The sequence below is a fragment of the Hylobates moloch genome, unplaced genomic scaffold (assembly GCF_009828535.3).
Source record: "Hylobates moloch isolate HMO894 unplaced genomic scaffold, HMol_V3 SCAFFOLD_2, whole genome shotgun sequence".
In the NCBI taxonomy this organism is placed as follows: Eukaryota; Metazoa; Chordata; class Mammalia; order Primates; family Hylobatidae; genus Hylobates; species Hylobates moloch.
The window spans coordinates 80,257,939-80,277,343 of record NW_026652277.1 but is presented as its reverse complement, the minus strand read 5'-3'; the positions used below and the strand labels follow the sequence as shown (position 1 = coordinate 80,277,343).

The 19,405-nt window shown below is 41.3% G+C and overlaps 2 protein-coding genes across 14 annotated transcripts in view; one reads left to right on the top strand and one right to left on the bottom strand.

Moving 5' to 3' along the window:
• The window catches only part of SNAP91 (synaptosome associated protein 91), a 159,440-nt gene extending 158,412 nt beyond the window's left edge, over positions 1-1,028 (bottom strand). For 4 of the 13 annotated variants that reach the window (XM_032152199.2, XM_032152260.2, XM_058434841.1 and 1 more), the window contains exon 1: positions 434-684. The gene's annotated coding sequence lies outside the window, so the exon portion shown is untranslated. The other 9 variants (XM_032152208.2, XM_032152267.2, XM_032152218.2 and 6 more) reach the window with 6 other exon arrangements.
• On the top strand, positions 465-18,661 carry LOC131382917 (uncharacterized). Its single transcript, XM_058435724.1, has 3 exons — positions 465-1,304; positions 18,124-18,171; positions 18,444-18,661. Exons 1-3 carry the CDS (start codon positions 465-467, stop codon positions 18,600-18,602), a joined length of 1,047 nt encoding a protein of 348 aa, XP_058291707.1. The 3' UTR covers positions 18,603-18,661.
• The last annotated feature ends 744 nt before the right edge of the window (positions 18,662-19,405 follow it).

Here is a 19,405-nt window from a genome sequence, read left to right as displayed (position 1 = left end):
ATACCCAAGCCCTGGCTGCCTCCCTCCTCCTCCTCGCGCTGCTGCAGCAAAGAGCTCGTCCTCCCTCAGTCGCGAAGGAGATTATCCTAGCGTTGCGCCATGTTATGCCCTCGCCTCCCCTTCCTTCCTCGCCGCCGGCTCCAAAGCCTCGCCGAGGCCCATCGCCCGGGCCCCTTCCCCCCGGTCTCCAAATCCCTGCCGCAGGGGCCGCCCGGGAGCTCTGCGGAGGAGCCGGAGTCTTGGGGCGCCTCACCCTTCCTGGCTTTGGAGCGGAGCCGGACTGACGGCGAAGCCCAGCCCCCCGCCCGCCCTGGAGCGCTCCGCGGAGCTGTCACCCGGCCGCTGCCCTTCTCCGCACCCTGGGATTATCCTCTGCGGATCCCCGCGCGACCCTGGAGCGGGGAGGGGGCCTAGTACGGCCGCGGGTACTCACCCCGCCCCTGAGCGGCGCCGCCCGCCGCAGGATGAGCGGAGCCCGGGCCGCTGAGGGAAGCCGCGCCGGTGGGTGTGTGCGAGCGCGCGCAGACCCGGTGCCCCCGGGCGCGAAGTCTCCAGCCCCGGCCGGGCCCCGCTCCTCAGCTCCGCGGTCCCAGCGCCCACCGCCCCTGGCCCTAGAAGCCAGTACCCGCCCGCCGCCGCCTCTTCTGCCAGCGCCGCCGCGTCTCTCTAGCGCTCCAAGCTGCGTCCCCATCCCCACCCCCACCTCAGCTGTGGCGCCTCCGACGAGTCAGGTGACGGCGGCGGACGAACCCGGACGAGCCCTCGGCGGAGCGCCTCGAGGCCCCCTCCTAGCTACTCACACACACCGCCCCCCGGGGCCGGGAGCTCAAAGGCGAGGGGGCGCCTCGCGCAAGCATCCCCGGCAAGCGGGCGGGGAGAAGAAGGAGGCGGGGAGGCCGACACCCACCCAGCTAGCGGCTCTCCGCTGGGCCCCGGGCCGCCCCTCGCTGCTGGCTCCGCACCCGGCACGCACTGGGAGCGCGCACCGCGCACACCTGCCCGCCGACTGCGCGGGGAGCCCTGGGCGGTGGGGGCGTTGGCCAAGCCGGGCGAGTGGGCTTCTCGAGTTCTACTGTGTGAAGGCCAAGGCGAGGGCGTCGTCGCGCGCTGCCTGGCGGAGCTCAGCCCCTTTTCCCCCCACACTGTCGCTGACACGCCCGCCTGTCAAAGGCTCCGAGGCCCAGATGAGCAGGGCGATTTTAAATGTCAGATCCTGCCGGCCATCGGCGACCGTCACCTGTGCGTCTTCAGCTCCTCAGGCTCCTCCGCTTGTCTCAGTTACAACTGGGAACCCGGGTGAGCAGGTAATTCTGGCCGCTTTAGTCTTAAACGGATACTGAGGTCGGCTAAAGGGAGAATAATTAACACAGCCATTAATCGAGTCCCAGATTACCTTCGACAGTAATCATTTGAGTGCATAAGGAAAACCGTTTGTACCCTTAAAAAGTAATTTCTGCCAGTTAAATATAGTGTTGGAACGTCCGTCAATTGAATGTCAAGTGTATATTCGAATAGTAAGCAGGAATTTCTAAACAGGGATGTGGAGTTGGTTAATAGCTTCACATGTTGACATGTTCAAAGGTTGTTATTTATGTTCACCTTTTTTTTTTAATTCTCACAGTAGCATGAAGATCAAAACTATATTTGTGAACTTTCCTGACATTTTTTCCCCTGGCTTCTGGTGGCTTTTGCTCGGCTTTGAAGCCATATATCGATACCTATCGATCTCAAGGTTTTGTTATATATTCCTCTCTTTCACCTGGTACAGTGTTCAGTATGCATTCATGATTTCCTAACTATTGAGACTGATTCTAGGACCAATTGGAAGCTTAATGACTAAAGAGAGACAGCGTAAGAACACCATTGTCTCAAATACTAGTCTTACCATATTTACAAGGGAAATAAAAACGCAATTCTATTAAAAAAAAAACTTGTACTCCAGTTTTATAGTAGCATAATATAATGGCCCCAAACTGGAGTAAAGCAAAATGTTATTCTACTAGTAAATGAATAAACAAAATATGGTATATCCACGTAATGGAATACTACTCAGCAATAACAAGAAACAAACTAATACCATTCATGAATCTCAAATGCATTAGACGAAGGGAAAGAAGCTCTATCAAAAATTCTGCTTCTTATTTTGATTTCATTTATGTGGCATTCTGGAAAAGTCAAAACTATAGAAACAGAAAGCATATCAGGTGCCCAGCAAGGTGATGGTGGCATTGGGGGAGGGGACTGCAAAGGGGCAGAAGGAAACTTTTTGGAGAGATGGAAATGTTTTATATCATGACGGTGATGATGATTATACAACTGCATATATTTCTCAAAACTCATCAATTTGTACACTTAAAATTGGTGAATTTTGTTGTTTGTTAATTATACCACAATGTGATCTGATACAAAGAGTTGGGAGTGGCAATATTAATATCAATGTAGGTTTTACAATAACGAAAATAGCAATAAACAGGCACATTTCTTTTTTTTAAAACTATACTTTAGGTTTTAGGGTACATGTGCACAATGTGCAGGTTTGCTACATATGTATCCATGTGCCATGTTGATTTCCTGCACCCATTAACTCGTCATTTAGCATTAGGTATATCTCCTAATGCTGTCCCTCCCCCCTCCCCCCACCCCACAACAGTCCCCGGAGTGTGATGTTCCCCTTCCTGTGTCCATGAGTTCTCATTGTTCAATTCCCACCTATGAGTGAGAACATGCGGTGTTTGGTTTTTTGTCCTTGCGATAGTTTACTGAGAATGATGTTTTCCAGTTTCATCCATGTCCCTACAAAGGACATGAACTCATCATTTTTTATGGCTGCATAGTATTCCATGGTGTATATGTGCCACATTTTCTTAATCCAGTCTATCGTTGTTGGACATTTGGGTTGGTTCTAACTCTTTGCTATTGTGAATAGTGCCGCAATAAACATACATGTGCATGTGTCTTTATAACAGCATGATTTATAGTCCTTTGGGTATATACCCAGTAATGGGATGGCTGGGTCAAATGGTATTTCTAGTTCTAGATCCCTGAGGAATCGCCACACTGACTTCCACAATGGTTGAACTAGTTTACAGTCCCACCAACAGTGTAAAAGTGTTCCTATTTCTCCACATCCTCTCCAGCACCTGTTGTTTCCTGATTTTTTAATGATGGCCATTCTAACTGGTGTGAGATGGTATCTCACTGTGGTTCTGATTTGCATTTCTCTGATGGCCAGTGATGATGAGCATTTCTTCATGTGTTTTTTGGCTGCATAAATGTCTTCTTTTGAGAAGTGTCTGTTCATGTCCTTTGCCCACTTTTTGATGGGGTTGTTTGTTTTTTTCTTGTAAATTTGTTTGAGTTCATTGTAGATTCTGGATATTAGCCCTTTGTCAGATGAGTAGGTTGCAAAAATTTTCTCCCATTCTGTAGGTTGCCTGTTCACTCTGATGGTAGTTTCTTCTGTTGTGCAGAAGCTCTTTAGTTTAATTAGATCCCATTGGTCAATTTTGGCTTTTGTGGCCATTGCTTTTGGTGTTTTAGACATGAAGTCCTTGCCCACGCCTATGTCCTGAATGGTATTGCCTAGGTTTTCTTGTAGGATTTTAATGGTTTTAGGTCTAACATATAAGTCTTTAATCCATCTTGAATTAATTTTTGTATAAGGTGTAAGGAGGGGATCCAGTTTCAGCTTTCTACATATGACTAGCCAGTTTTCCCAGCACCATTTATTAAATAGGGAATCCTTTCCCCATTTCTTGCTTTTGTCAGGTTTGTCAAAGATCAGATAGTTGTAGATATGCGGCATCATTTCTGAGGGCTCTGTTCTGTTCCATTGATCTATGTCTCTGTTGTGGTACCAGTACCATGCTGTTTTGGTTACTATAGCCTTGTAGTATAGTTTGAAGTCAGGTAGCGTGATGCCTCCAGCTTTGTTCTTTTGGCTTAGGATTGACTTGGCGATGCGGGCTCTTTTTTGCTTCCATATGAACTTTAAAGTAGTTTTTTCCAATTCTGTGAAGAAAGTCATTGGTAGCTTGATGGGGATGGCATTGAATCTATAAATGACCTTGGGCAGTATGGCCATTTTCACGATATTGATTCTTCCAACCCATGAGCATGGAATGTTCTTCCATTTGTTTGTATCCTCTTTTATTTCATTGAGCAGTGGTTTGTAGTTCTCCTTGAAGAGGTCCTTCACATCCCTTGTAAGTTGGATTCCTAGGTATTTTATTCTCTTTGAAGCAATTGTGAATGGGAGTTCACTCATGATTTGGCTGTTTGTCTGTGATTGGTGTACAAGAATGCTTGTGATTTTTGTACATTGATTTTGTATCCTGAGACTTTGCTGAAGTTGCTAATCAGCTTAAGGAGATTTTGGGCTGAGACAATGGGGTTTTCTAGATATACAATCATGTCATCTGCAAACAGGGACAATTTGACTTCCTCTTTTCCTAATTGAATACCCTTTATTTCCTTCTGCCTGATTGCCCTGGCCAGAACTTCCAGCACTATGTTGAATAGGAGTGGGGAGAGAGGGCATCCCTGTCTTGTGCCAGTTTTCAAAGGGAATGCTTCCAGTTTTTGCCCATTCAGTATGATATTGGCTGTGGGTTTGTCACAGATAGCTCTTATGATTTTGAGATACGTCCCATCAATACCTAATTTATTGAGAGTTTTTAGCATGAAGCGTTGTTGAATTTTGTCAAAGGCCTTTTCTGCATCTATTGAGATAATCATGTGGTTTTTGTCTTTGGTTCTGTTTATATGCTGGATTACATTTATTGATTTGCATATATTGAACCAGCCTTGCATCCCAGGGATGAAGCCCACTTGATCATGGTGGATAAGCTTTTTGATGTGCTGCTGGATTCGGTTTGCCAGTATTTTATTGAGGATTTTTGCATCAATGTACATCAAGGATATTGGTCTGAAATTCTCTTTTTTGGTTATGTCTCTGCCAGGCTTTGGTATCAGGACGATGCTGGCTTCATAAAATGTGTTAGGGAGGATTCCCTCTTTTTCTATCGATTGGAATAGTTTCAGAAGGAATGGTACCAGTTCCTCCTTGTACCTCTGGTAGAATTCGGCTGTGAATCCATCAGGTCCTGGACTCTTTTTGGTTGGTAAGCTATTGATTATTGCCACAATTTCAGAGCCTGTTATTGGTCAATTCAGAGATTCAACTTCTTCCTGGCTTAGTCTTGGGAGGGTGTATTTGTCGAGGAATTTATCCATTTCTTCTAGATTTTCTAGTTTATTTGCATAGAGGTGTTTGTAGTATTCTCTGATGGTAGATTGTATTTCTGTGGGATCGGTGGTGATATCCCCTTTTTCATTTTTTATTGCCTCTATTTGACTCTTCTCTCTTTTCTTCTTTATTTGTCTTGCTAGCGGTCTATCAATTTTGTTGATCTTTTCAAAAAACCAGCTCCTGGATTCATTAATTTTTTGAAGGGTTTTTTGTGTCTCTATTTCCTTCAGTTCTGCTCTGATTTTAGTTATTTCTTGCCTTCTGCTAGCTTTTGAATGTGTTTGCTCTTGCTTTTCTAGTTCTTTTAATTGTGATGTTAGGGTGTCAATTTTGGATCTTTCCTGCTTTCTCTTGTGGGCATTTAGTGCTATAAATTTCCCTCTACACACTGCTTTGAATGTGTCCCAGAGATTCTGGTATGTTGTGTCTTTGTTCTCGTTGGTTTCAAAGAACATCTTTATTTCTGCCTTCATTTCATTATGTACCCAATAGTCATTCAGGAGCAGGTTGTTCAGTTTCCATGTAGTTGAGCGGTTTTGAGTGAGTTTCTTAATCCTGAGTTCTAGTTTGATTGCACTGTGGTCTGAGAGACAGTTTGTTATAATTTCTGTTCTTTTACATTTGCTTAGGAGAGCTTTACTTCCAACTATGTGGTCAATTTTGGAATAGGTGTGGTGTGGTGCTGAAAAAAATGTATATTCTGTTGATTTGGGGTGGAGAGTTCTGTAGATGTCTATTAGGTCCACTTTGTGCAGAGCTGAGTTCAATTCCTGGATATCCTTGTTAACTTTCTGTCTTGTTGATCTGTCTAGTGTTGACAGTGGGGTGTTAAAATCTCCCATTATTATTGTGTGGGAGTTTAAGTCCCTTTGTAGGTCACTCAGGGCTTGCTTTATGAATCTGGGTGCTCCTGTGTTGGGTGCATATATATTTAGGATAGTTAGCTCTTCTTGTTGAATTGATCCCTTTACCATTATGTAATGGCCTTCTTTGTCTCTTTGATCTTTGTTGGTTTAAAGTCTATTTTATCAGAGACTAGGATTGCAACCCCTGCCTTTTTTTGTTTTCCATTTGCTTGATAGATCTTCCTCCATCCCTTTATTTTGAGTCTATGTGTGTCTCTGCATGTGAGATGGGTTTCCTGAATACAGCACACTGATGGGTCCTGAATCCTTATCCAGTTTGCCAGTCTGTGTCTTTTAATTGGAGCATTTAGCCCATTTACATTTAAAGTTAATATTGTTATGTGTGAATCTGATCCTGTCATTATGATGTTAGTTGGTTATTTTGCTCGTTAGTTGATGCAGTTTCTTCCTAGCCTCGATGGTCTTTACAATTTGGCATGTTTTTGCAGGGGCTGGTACCGGTTGTTCCTTTCCATGTTTAGTGCTTCCTTCAGGAGCTCTTTTAGGGCTGGCCTGGTGGTGACAAAATCACTCAGCGTTTGCTTGTCTGTAAAGTATTTTATTTCTCCTTCACTTATGAAGTTTAGTTTGGCTGGATATGAAATTCTGGCTTGAAAATTCTTTTCTTTAAGAATGTTGAATATCGGCCCCCACTCTCTTCTGGCTTGTAGAGTTTCTGCCGAGAGATCAGCTGTTAGTCTGATGGGCTTCCCTTTGTGGGTAACCCGACCTTTCTCTCTGGCTGCCCTTAACATTTTTTCCTTCATTTCAACTTTGGTGAATCAGACAATTAGGTGTCTTGGAGTTGCTCTTCTCGAGGAGTATCTTTGTGGCGTTCTCTGTATTTCCTGAATCTGAATGTTGGCCTGCCTTGCTAGATTGGGGAAGTTCTCCTGGATAATATCTTGCAGAGTGTTTTCCAACTTGGTTCCATTCTCCCCGTCATTTTCAGGTACACCAATCAGACCTAGGTTTGGTGTTTTCACATAGTCCCAAATTTCTTGGAGGCTTTGTTCATTTCTTTTTATTCTTTTTTCTCTAAACTTCCCTTCTCGCTTCATTTCATTCATTTCATCTTCCATCAGCGATACCCTTTCTTCCAGTTGATCGCATCGGCTACCGAGGCTTCTACAATCTGCATGTAGTTCTCGATACTTGGCTTTCAGCTCCATCAGCTCCTTTAAGCCCTTCTCTCCATTGGTTATTCTAGTTATCCATTCGTCTAATTTTTTTTTCAAAGTTTTTAACTTCTTTGCTCTTCGTTTGAATTTCCTCCCGTAGCTCGGAGTAGTTTGATCGTCTGAAGCCTTCTTCTCTCAACTCGTCAAAGTCATCCTCCGTCCAGCTTTGTTCCGTTGCTGGTGAGGAACTGTGTTCCTTTGGAGGAGGAGAGGTGCTCTGCTTTTTAGAGTTTCCAGTTTTTCTGCTCTGTTTTTTCCCCATCTTTGTGGTTTTATCTACTTTTGGTCTTTGATCATGGTGATGTGCAGATGGGTTTTTGGTGTGGATGTCCTTTCTGTTTGTTAGTTTTCCTTCTACCAGACAGGACCCTCAGCTGCAGGTCTGTTGGAGTTTACTAGAGGTCCACTCCAGACCCTGTTTGGCTGGGTGTCAGCAGCAGTGGCTGCAGAACAGCGGATTTTCGTGAGACCACAAATTCAGCTGTCTGATTGTTCCTCTCGAAGTTTTGTCTCAGAGGAGTACCTGGCCGAGTGAGGTGTCAGTCTGTCCGTACTGGGGGGGTGCCTCCCAGTTAGGCTGCTCGGGGGTGAGGGACCCACTTTAGGAGGCAGTCTGTCCGTTCTCAGATCTCCAGCTGCGTGCTGGGAGAACCACTACTCTCTTCAAAGCTGTCAGCCAGACAGGGACATTTAAGTCTGTGGAGGTTCCTGCTGACTTTTTGTTTGTCTGTGCCCGGCCCCCAGAGGTGGAGCCTACAGAGGCAGGCAGGCCTCCTTGAGCTGTGGTGGGCTCCACCCAGTTCGAGCTTCCTGGCTGCTTTGTTTACCTAAGCAAGCCTGGGCAATGGCGGGCACCCCTCCCCCAGCCTGGCTGCCTCCTTGCAGCTTGATCTCAGACTGCTGTGCTAGCAATCAGCGAGACTCCATGGGCATGGACCCTCCGAGCCAGGTGCAGGACACAATCTCCTAGTGTGCCGTTTTCCAGGCCCGTTGGAAAAGCACAGTATTAGGGTGGGACTGACCCGATTTTCCAGGTGCCGTCTGTTACCCCTTTCTTTGACTAGGAAAGGGAACTCCCTGACCCCTTGCGCTTCCCGAGTGAGGCAATGCCTTGCCCTGCTTCGGCTCACGCACAGTGCACTTCACCTACTGTCCTGCACCCACTGTTTGGCACTCCCTAGTGAGATGAAACCGGTACCTCAGACAGAAATGCAGAAATCACCCGTCGTCTTTGTGGCTCAGACTGGGAGCTGTAGACCGGAGCCGTTCCTATTCGGCCATCTTGGCTCCACCCCCCAACAGGCACATTTCATAATGAAAAATTCATTAAGAGCATGGAACAATTTTACGTGTTGATATATCTAAGAACAGAGCTTCAAAGTAGGACGAAGCAAAACCTAATAGCATTAATAGGAGAAACAGGCAAATCCACAATTATACTTGAGGATTTCAGCATTTTTCTCTACGTAATAAATAGGACAAGTAGATAGGAAACCTGTAAGGGTATAGATGACTTGAAATAGCCCTGTAGGCTGGGCGTGGTGGCTCATGCTTGTAATCCCAGCACTTTGGGAGGCCGAGCCAGGTGGATCATGAGGTTAGGAGATTGAGACCATCCTGGCCAACATGGTGAAACACCGTCTCTACTAAAAATACAAAAAAAAAAAAAATTAGCCGGGCGTGGTGGCAGGTGCCTATAGCCCCAGCTACTCAGGAGGCTGAGGCAGGAGAATGGCGTGAACCTGGGAGGCGGAGCTTGCAGTGAGCGGACATCGCGCCACTATACTTCAGCCTGGGCGACAGAGCCAGACTCTGTCTCACAAAAAAAGAAGAAAAAAGAAAAGAAAAAGAAAAAAAAAAGAAATATCCCTGCAGACCAACTTGACCTAATTGACATTTATGAAATAGTCCACCCAACAGTAGTGGAATACTTTCTTCAAGTGTGCATGGAGCATTCACCAGGTTGACCATACCAACTGATACTAAGCCATGAAGCTAGTCTCAATAAATTTAAAAGGATTATAATTATACACATTATGTTCTTTTACCACAGTGAAATTTAACTAAAAATTAGTAACAGATAGATATATGGAAATCTCTAAATATTTGATAATTAACACTTTCCAAATAACCCATGGGTCTAATTTTCTCATAAGAAAAATTGGAAATTTATTTGAACTAAATAATAATGAAAATCCATCATGTCAAAATTTGTGGGTTGCAGGCAAAGCAGTGGTTAGAGGCAAATTTATAGCATTAAAATGCTTAGGAATGAAGAAAGATCTAAAAATATTTATTAACGTTTGAACCTTAAGACACTAGAAAAAGAACAAATTGAATTCAACATGAGCAGAAAGAAGGAAGTAATAAAGAGTACAAATCAATGAAAGAGAAATTGACAAATAATAGATAAAATCAATTAAACCAAAAGACATTTTTTGGAAAAGATCACAAAATGGATAACCCCACTAGCCAGATTGAGCAAGGAAAAAATAAGATGGCACAAATTTCCAATTTTAGGAGTGAAAGGAGAAATCAATTCTATGGACATTAAAAAATAAGAGAATGTTATAAACAACATTGTGCAATAAGTTGGCAATTTACATAAAATGAGGAAGTAGTATAAAATAATGTTTCTCCAACAGTCCAATAATGATGTCATGTCACATATGTTGCTATTGGTTAAGAGGTTTTGAGCAAATACCATGTTTCCAGTAATAATTAAAATAATACAATCTGTGAATGATTTATTTCTCAAAATAGAGTGGAATGGGTTCACAGTCAATCCTATGATAGTGTGCAGTTACATACAATACACTGGGAAGTATTTGAAGCCAGAGCTTATTCTTGGTATGCTACCCATGTCTCTGGTACTATACATGGGAGAATATCCCACACATAAACATCCTGACATAGTGTTAGCAGAATGTTTGAAAATCCCTCAACTATAGAAGTATCATATACTTAAAATAAATAATCAATAAATAATGTCAAGGATGGAACCAATATATGAAATGTGGGTTGTTTTGGAAGATCTTAATTAGCATTGAAAATAGTAGCATATTTTCAGTGGCAAAGATTTGGAGATGCTGACTTCTTACAGCCAGGAAAATCTAGGGTTACATCCATGAATGTTATATACCAAAGTGAAAGAAAGAAAACAGACTAAAAGAAAGAAATATATTGAGATAAAAAATTACTTGTTGACATGTTCTCTTTGAAGGCACAGGCACGTAATAAATGATATTCAATAAGTCTTAGGCAAGAATAAGAATTGACATTTAATATTTCACAAGTTGAAATATCTTTGATCTCAGAGATCAGAAAATAGGGTAATTATAATAAACACCCCAAATTGCTTTTTAAAAATACATATTGAGGCTGGCGCGGTGGCTCTTTCCTGTAATCCCAGCACTTTGAGAGGCCGAGGCCAGCAGATCACTTGAGGTCAGGAGTTTGAGACCAGCATGGCCAACATGGTGAAACTCCATCTCTACTAAAAATACAAAAAATTAGCCGAGCATGGTGGTGTGTGCCTGTAGTCTCAGCTACTAGATAAGCTGAGGCCCAAGAATCGCTTCAAAAAGTTGCAGTGAGCTGAGATCATGCCACTGCACACCATCCTGGGACTCTGTCTCAAAAAAAAAAAAAATTGAATTTTTTTTCTGGGCCAATATGCATAAATGCATATATGCTACCAAACAGATTTTTTCTAAGTCTCTGATTTATTTATTTATTTACTTTTTGTATAGACAGGGTCTCATTTTATTGCCCAGGCTGGTCTTGAACTCCTGGCCTTAAGTGATACTCCTGCCTTGACCTCCCAAAGCACTGGGATTACAGGTGTGAGCCACCGTACCCAGCTAAGTCTCTGATGTAATACACATGTTTTCTGCTGAGTATCAGATTTAATACAGAAAAATCAAGCCAACAATAATTACACGTAGACCAACAATTTATTTCAGCACGAGGGCAAGTGTCTTCATGTTCTTGATTTCAATTTATTTGTAAGATACAACATGTGTACAGGAAACCGAGAGAAATAAAGCTGAAGATAATTTGATTGGCTCAGATAACAACCTGAGGTGAAATTAGAAAATTTATACCTTGCTCCTAAATCTATAATATTCTCAGGGTAAAACTATAGGGTGAATTTCATTCCAGGAATGCTTTTCTGTCAAAGTAGAAAAAAACATACTGATACAAGAATAACCACCCTGATTCTTATTCAATGAATCTTATATGAAAGACTTAACTTTATACCTCTCAGAAGTTTCTGTGGATTCGTCACAAAGGTTTACTTTCGTGTGTCACTGTGGTAGTTAGTCCCCCAATAAATCTCCTCCCCTTGCATCTGAGCTGTCTCTGTAACTTGCTTTTGATCAATAAAATACAACAGACTGATGCTTGGCAGTTAGGTCATAAGAAACCTTATAGCCTCCACCTATGTTTCTTAGAACATTCCAACTTGGGATGTTCCCTCTTGGAAGCCAGCCACTGTGTAAGAAATGTGTTTACCCTGAACCACTCTACATGAGTAGCCCAAACACACAGAGATGCCCTGTGTAGGTGCTCTGGTCAAAACCCCAGCTCAGCTCTCATTTAAATAGCCAGTTTCATCTGCAAGATGTCAAAGTGCATAAGCAATCTCAGGTAGCCCAGAGGAGAATTCCAACGACTACAAACCAGCTGTCACCTGACTGCAACTACATAAAAGACTTCAGAGGAGAACTACCTAGCAGAGTCCTATTCACTCACAAAATGATGAGAAAGAATAAAAATTTGCTGTTGTATGCCACAAAGTTTGTTATACAACAATAGACAATAGATTTAAAACTGGGAAGCAAATGAAAATAACATACTTAAATTGTTTTTGTGCCATTAGGCATGTAAAATGTACATGTTCCTTTTATCATGCCAGTTGTCATGATGAATTCATTTCTAACCTGAATTTTAGGCAAAACAAAACTTAGTAAATATGTTTGTTCTGGCTTGGAATATACTTCATTAACTGTAATTCTTAAGAAACTTGAATGGTTTCATGGATGAATGTTATACTTCCCTAAGATAATCAGGTTGTTTGAATCTCAATCTTACTATTTTGTGCAAGCTACAATTTTTCTTGCTACACTAGGGTGTTCATCAGTTTTATGGTCTTTTTCATTTGTTGTCTTATAAAAGAGAAGCAAGCTTTTTGTCTCTGCTCAAGTGCATTCAGGATATCAAAATTTGCTTTTTGTTGTGAATTGCATTTGAGTTTGGGTGAAGATGTCACATTTGTGTGTAGAAGTGGAAAATTAACATAAATTAAAATAACACATTGAATTATTTCCTCCGTTGAAATATTCTTTATTATGTAGCACATCATATTAGTCTGTTCTCATGCTACTAATAAAGACATACTCAAGACTGGGTAATTTATAAAGGAAAGGGGTCTAATTGACTCACAGTTCAGCATGGCTGGGAGGTCTCAGAAAACTTACAATCATGGCAGAAGGGGAAGCAAACACGTCGTTCTCCACATGGCGGCAGGAAAAGAAGTATGAGAGCTGAGCGAAGGGGGAAGCCCCTTATAAAACCATCAAATCTCATGAGAACTTACTCAGTATCACGAGAACAGCATGGGGACAACCATCCCCATGATTCAGTTACCTCCCACCGGGTCCCTCCCACAATACGTGGGGATTATGGGAACTACAATTCAATATGAGGTTTGAGTGGGGACACAGCCAAACCATATCACAAGTGAATTCCTACAAGATTGTGGTCAAGCTGTACATGATCTGCAAATCTTTCCCAAAGCCTCTATTTTAGTCCCTTCTTTTCATATATGAGAAAATTTAAGACTAGAGAGTTTAAGTGACTTTTTCATCATCACACACAGTGAGATAACAGCATAACCAATCCTAAACTTCGTTGTTGAACATCCAATCCAGTGTTCTTTCCACTGCATTCATTGCTTCTGATAAAGGTATAACAATATGATGTTAGACTCTTATTTAATACTAATTCTTCAGTTAAAAAAATCCTCCTTTTTAAAATTTATGGGCTGGAAGGATGGTGGCTAATATCTTAGGTTATAGAAGTAAACAAGCCCTGGTTTGATTCCCTAGCATTGGTCCTTACTAGCTGTGTGACTTTGGACAAGATTTGTAGCCTTTAAGGATGAGTTTCCTCATCTGTAAAATGTGCTTGATCCATAATATCCGCCTCAAAGGATTGCTGTTACTATCAAATGAGGTAATGCAAATAAAGTCAATAGCACAGTGTTTGGCATGCAATAAAAGCCTAATAAATGTGACTGATAATATTCTGTAATTGTTGATAGACTGATTTTATTAATATATTACTATATTTTGATTTTTATTTTATTATTTGGAACTACAACTCAAGTGTATATAGTTCTCTGATTGAAATATTATTTTACTAGTATCATCTTTAAAGTGAGAAAATAAATTAATAATTTACCTAGCTCCTGAGATGTGAAATCAGGTTACTTCAATATTATCATGGAAGGATCAAGCTTCTATTATTTTCAGGAAACTAGAGTAGAAAACATATATATGGCTGGGCGTGGTGGCTCATGTCTGTAATTCTAGCACTTTGGGAGGCCGAGGCGGGCAGATCACCTGAGGTCAGGAGTTCGACACCAGGCTGGCCAACATGGCGAAACCCCATCTCTACTAAAAATACAAAATTAGGCATGGTGGCAGGCACCTGTAATCCCAGCTACTCGGGAGGCTGAGGCAGGAGAATCACTTGAACTGGGGAGGCGGAGGTTGCAGTGAACCGAGATGATGCCATTGCACTCCAGCCTGCGCCACAAGAGTGAAACTCCATCTCAAAAAAATAATAATAATAAATAAGAATAAGAATTAAATCACGGCATATGTTTTGCCTAAGAGCCATGTATTTAGGAGATAGTTATTTTAAACTAAATATATTAAGCCATAAACACTGATAGATAAATCATCTTACAACCCAGCTTTAAATCATAATGTGATATGACATTAATTTAACAAATATTTGTTGAAGACCCATATGCCAGGCACTTTCTAAGAAAAAAGAATTCTAGCAAGAGAATATAAACAATAAACTAATAAGAAAATTGTCTAAAATATTAGAAAGTGGCAAATGCTCTTATAAAAGAATAAGCAGGATCTGAGGGCTAGTGTGGGAGGAGTGGAGATGTGATCTTAGATAGGGGGTGGTTGAAAGTGAGTGCTCATGAAGGAGGTAAAGAAGGTGGTGAAGGAACCAGCTACTTTTGTGTACAATGCATTCATAATTATTCTTGTAAATTTCCTTCTCAACAGCCCTCATTTTCCATATGGATGATGTCATTCTCCTGCCAGAAACTCTTCAATGACCTCCTACAGCATTTGGCATAATATGGAAGCTCCTTAATTTGTTCTATGACTACCTTCGTGATCTCACCTCAGCCTCAGTCTCTAGCCCCTTGCCTTTTCTCTTGATTACTCTGCTTCAGCCATACCGGATTTATTTCAGTTACCTCGTGAGTACCAATGGCTTTCCTACCTTTTGGCCTTCTCGCAAGCATTTCTTTCTCTCTGCTTGTAATCATTCCCCAGACTTTTACCTGAGCAACTTCCCAACTAGCTGACTACTCTACTTTGCCCTGTTCTTACATTCTCATTGCACAATATGTTTGCCTTCCCATCCCTTATTACAATCATAAGTAAATAACATGTAATCATTTGCTTAGTTTCAATTTTTCTGATCCTAAGCTCCTTGATGATAGGGATGTTGTGAGATGTCTGCCTTGTTCATCACTATGTCTCCAATACCTGCTACATGGTAGATGCTCAGTATCTATTGAATGACTAAACCATGCTTCAAAAGGGGTGAGATTCATGTAGCTGGGCTAAGAAAAGAGAATGTACCCAAGGTTAGGGTGGGAAAATAAAAGTGAAAAGTATTTTTTCCCTGACTGAACTTAATATTTCAACAAATTAAATGGCCAAGACTGAAAGACCTTTAAGGTCTTTAGGCAGTTCTTTTAGTGTGTATTCTTTTCATGAATCCATATGTAGCTGGCAATGAGTCTCCTTAGGTAATGATTATAGACTAGGAAGTGTAGCTATTAGACGCTTCTCCAAACGTTTTGGTTCTCTCTGCTACTAGGCATGTGGTAGAAATCCACTTCCTTACCCTCTTGAAGTTGGGGGATGGTCATGTGACCTTGGATTATGAACTGTGAGTGGATATAGGATATGCCACTTTTGGGAAGAAGCTTTAAGAGTCACTACACAGTTAGTGCCTTTCTCTTTGCCACAGTACCTGGCAATGCTTCAGGTGGTAGCTAGTCTGTTAGTGGGTCCCTGTTCCCTTCTTCACTGTTTTGCTTTCTGCCTGTCTCTGCCTTATCTTGGGCTTCTACCATTTCTGTCTCGGATAGCCTCTTAACTTACGTCCCTGTTTTCACTTTCACTCCCCTCTGGTACATCTACTGCATTGTGGCCAAAGTGGATTCTCTAAAAGAGGCTGTGATCACACTCTTCTTCTGTTTAAAACTCTCCAGGAAATTCTCATTAACTTCAGGAATAAGTCTACGCCCTCAGCAGAATGTATTCAAGCAGGACTTTTGAGACCCTCAGCCATTGCCCCTGTCCCATCACAAGCTAGTCAGATGTCCATCCCCCATAAACCCGTATCTTACACTTCTATATTAGTGCTTTTCACAATATCTCACAGCAGCCCCTGTCAGCTCTGTGGCAGCAGAACACTGAGCTGCAAGGATCTTAGTGCCACTCTATGGTGGCACCCCCTCAGCCCTGCAAATCTTTTTTACTCACAACTGACCAGGCAAGTAAAAAGAGACCATACAGCATGCTTGTTATTGAAATCACTAGGTATACATTTCTGATCTCTGATTCATTCTCGTTTTCCCCTTTTTTTCTTAAGATAAAAGATTTATATCTTTTATGTGTATTCATGTTCATCTCTGATATGTATGTGTCCTCTATATTAATTACAAGTCCCTTTTCCTAATTTTTTTATATCACTGGATGTTGTCTTCCTCTTAGGATTTATTACTATGGGAGCCTGAACAAAATGAAAATTTAAATATAGACTATTCTATTCAAAGTATCTTAACTACATTTAAGTCCTATTAAGTTTATAAAAAACAAAACAAAACAAAAAAACAGGAGAAAATTAACCAGTGTCAACTAACACTGTCAAAGGGTCAGAAACGGAAGGCCCTCAAACCATGTTCAGAGGGACTAAATTTCCATGTGGTCCTATTCAAGTAAAATAAATTACTGACTTAAATGTACTTGAATATCACCAAAGCTTAGAAACTACATTAAAACTACATATTTTTACACTACAGAAAAATAGAGAAATAAGTTAATGATCAAGTTTGAAATACCAGGACCTCATGAGTAGAAAGATTGGGTAAGAATAAAGGACTGCAAAGCCAAAGGCTGTTGAGTGTTTATCTAGTACAGTACATCCTCTTGCCTTCTGGCAACAATCAATTTAAGTCATCCTATAATAGGGAGAATCTCTTCTTTTTGTGAAGACGTGAAAAATGAATTCCATAAGCTCTCTTGATTGTTCATTCCACTGGGATACCTTGGTGATCCCAAACTGTTTCAACATTTTAACTGCCTTCTAATTTCCTTATTATCTTTGATTTGGCCTACCTTTAAAATATTTAATTTTGGTAATTTGGCTCAATTATTTTTATATCACAGTTATCATTTGTCAAGGGTAAATTTTAGCTTACATATATTTAGGAGGGCTTATATTTTGTCCTGCAGGAAAAAAATGATGTAAGAATTAGGCATATATATAAGAATGTTATATGTTTACCTAATTTTAAAATTGCAAATCGCATTTAAATATTTGGTGGCTCAAACTAAAGGTTAAAAAAAAACGATTTTGGGCATGGTGGCTCACACCTGTAATCTCAGCACTTTGGGAGGCTGAGGCAAGCAGATCACAAGGTCAGGAGTTTAAGACCAGCCTGGCCATCATGGTGAAACCCTGTCTCTGCTAAAAATATGAAATTTATCTGGGCACAGTGGCATGCACCTGTAATCCCAGCTATTTGGGAGGCTGAGGCAGGAGAATTACTTGAACCCGGGAGGTGGAGGTTGCAGTGAGCTGAGATTGTGCCATTGCACACCCACCTGGGCAACAGAGCAAGACTCTGTCTCAAAAAAAAAAAAATTACTTGATAAGCAATAAGAGTTTAATGGTAATTTTTTAAAAGGAAAAGATTATTTTAAGCTTTTAAGCTTAAAATTTATTTTACAAAACATAATATTAATTTAGCTCAATTTAGCTATTCTATAATGTATACATATTTCAAAACATCATAAATGTATGCAAATTTTTGTCAATTAAAAAATCTGTTAATTAAAAAAACTAAAACATATTAATATTAAATGAATGTTTAGTTTTAAATATGTGAAAAATGTTGAGAATAACATACTTGTAATTTCTTTTAAAAACTACCACCACAACAACAAAACATGAAAAGGCCATTTTCCTATTTATATCAGGGGCCACAAATAAAATATTTTATTTTATTCAATAAATTTTTCAAAGCTCTTTTGCTTAGGTTGCTTGCCAGGGAGCCTGAAGTTTTCATTATCTGAATTTCACCTTGGGATTGGGAGAAAGAAATTGGATAGTGTTGTCTTCTGAAGGCACTATTGAGATGAATCCACAAGAACTCAGAAGAAGAGAGGGAATGCGGTGAAGAAACTCCTTTACCCTTGTCCTTATACCAAATATTTTTTTTTTTTTTAAGGAGCTATCAACACAAAACACACTGAGACCCTGGCTGCGAATGAATGAGGTACTGTGCAATTAACTTTTAGTAATTTTTTTTTTTTTTTAAAAAGAAGCAATGAACAGAAACACAATGTGTGGTTTGTGGGATAAGAACTCAGAGAACCTCCCATTAGGATTACTGAGGTCAAGAGTATAAGGGAAGGATTGGAACTACTGGGAGGCCAGGCAAAATTTGGTAGCGATGATAGGCTAAAAAGCTGACTACATCTGCTCTTCTACGATTTTACCTAAGGCTGGGGCTTCAATATTTATTCAATTTTGTCATTTTTTCATTAGTTTAGTCTTTCATTCACTACTGATTTGATGAGCACCTACTTTTTAACTAAACACTATCCTGAATACTGGATGATAAAGGTGAAAAGGAGAGAGACCCTGCCCTGGAAGGAGTCAGAGTTGATGCAGGTCCAAACGCTAGTGTTTATAAGACTCCCCTAGTGGTTTTGCTTCAATACGAGATTCCTGGATCCCATCCACAGAGCCTGCGATTCAGGAAGCATGGAGGCACTGAGGTGAGTGTAGCAATGATCTTCTAAGTGTGCACTGATTTGTTTCTTGGCCTGCCGTTGTATGTGCTCTAAATTCAGACCGATCTCCTTCCATTCATTAGAAGGAATAAAGAGTGTCTTGACAGAAACAAGGAATAAATCGGTAAGGAAAGTATAAAGATAGAGAAAAAATTATCAGGAAGTGAGAATGAGGCAGGAGGAAAACGAAAATGAATGTGAAGTGACTTAGTGGGACCCTCAAAAAGACAAGACTGGGCAGTACTGGAGTGACACACAGATACGAGGCTCTTTCCACACCTGAAGGATCCTGACATTTGAAGAAATGGAATTCCACACTTCACAGGATGGGCAGCAGTTACAGTCCGTAACTGTGAGGCAAGCCAGCTTGTTACTGACCCCAGGAGGAGGTACCTGCTTGGTCCACGTGTTTGTGCAGCAGCCACCTTTGTGTTCTGTGAGAAATGTGCCAGCTTCCTGCAGGGTGAGCCTGAGGAGCCTTAGAAAGCTGCCACTGGTGCATGCCTGCAGTCCCAGCTACTTGGGAAGCTGAGGCAGGAGAATCGTTTGAACCCAGGAGGTGGAGGTCACAGTTTACTGAGATTGCATCACTGCACTCCAGCCTGGGCAACAGTGAGACTCCCAAAAAAAAGAAAGAGAAAGAAAGAGAGAGACAGAGAGAGAGAGAGAGAGAAAGGAAGGAGAGGAGAGGAGAGGACAGGAGAGGAGGGGAGG

What these genes read in the sequence shown, in the direction of transcription:
- LOC131382917 (XM_058435724.1), top strand. Translation starts at nt 465, where the DNA reads ATGAGCGGAGCCCGGGCCGCTGAGGGAAGCCGCGCCGGTGGGTGTGTG. An exon ending in CTGGGAACCCGGGTGAGCAG is followed by an intron (nt 1,305 to 18,123) that starts GTAATTCTGGCC and finishes TTTTTTTTTAAG; the next exon opens with GAGCTATCAACACAAAACAC. An exon ending in CCTGGCTGCGAATGAATGAG is followed by an intron (nt 18,172 to 18,443) that starts GTACTGTGCAAT and finishes TTTTTTCATTAG; the next exon opens with TTTAGTCTTTCATTCACTAC.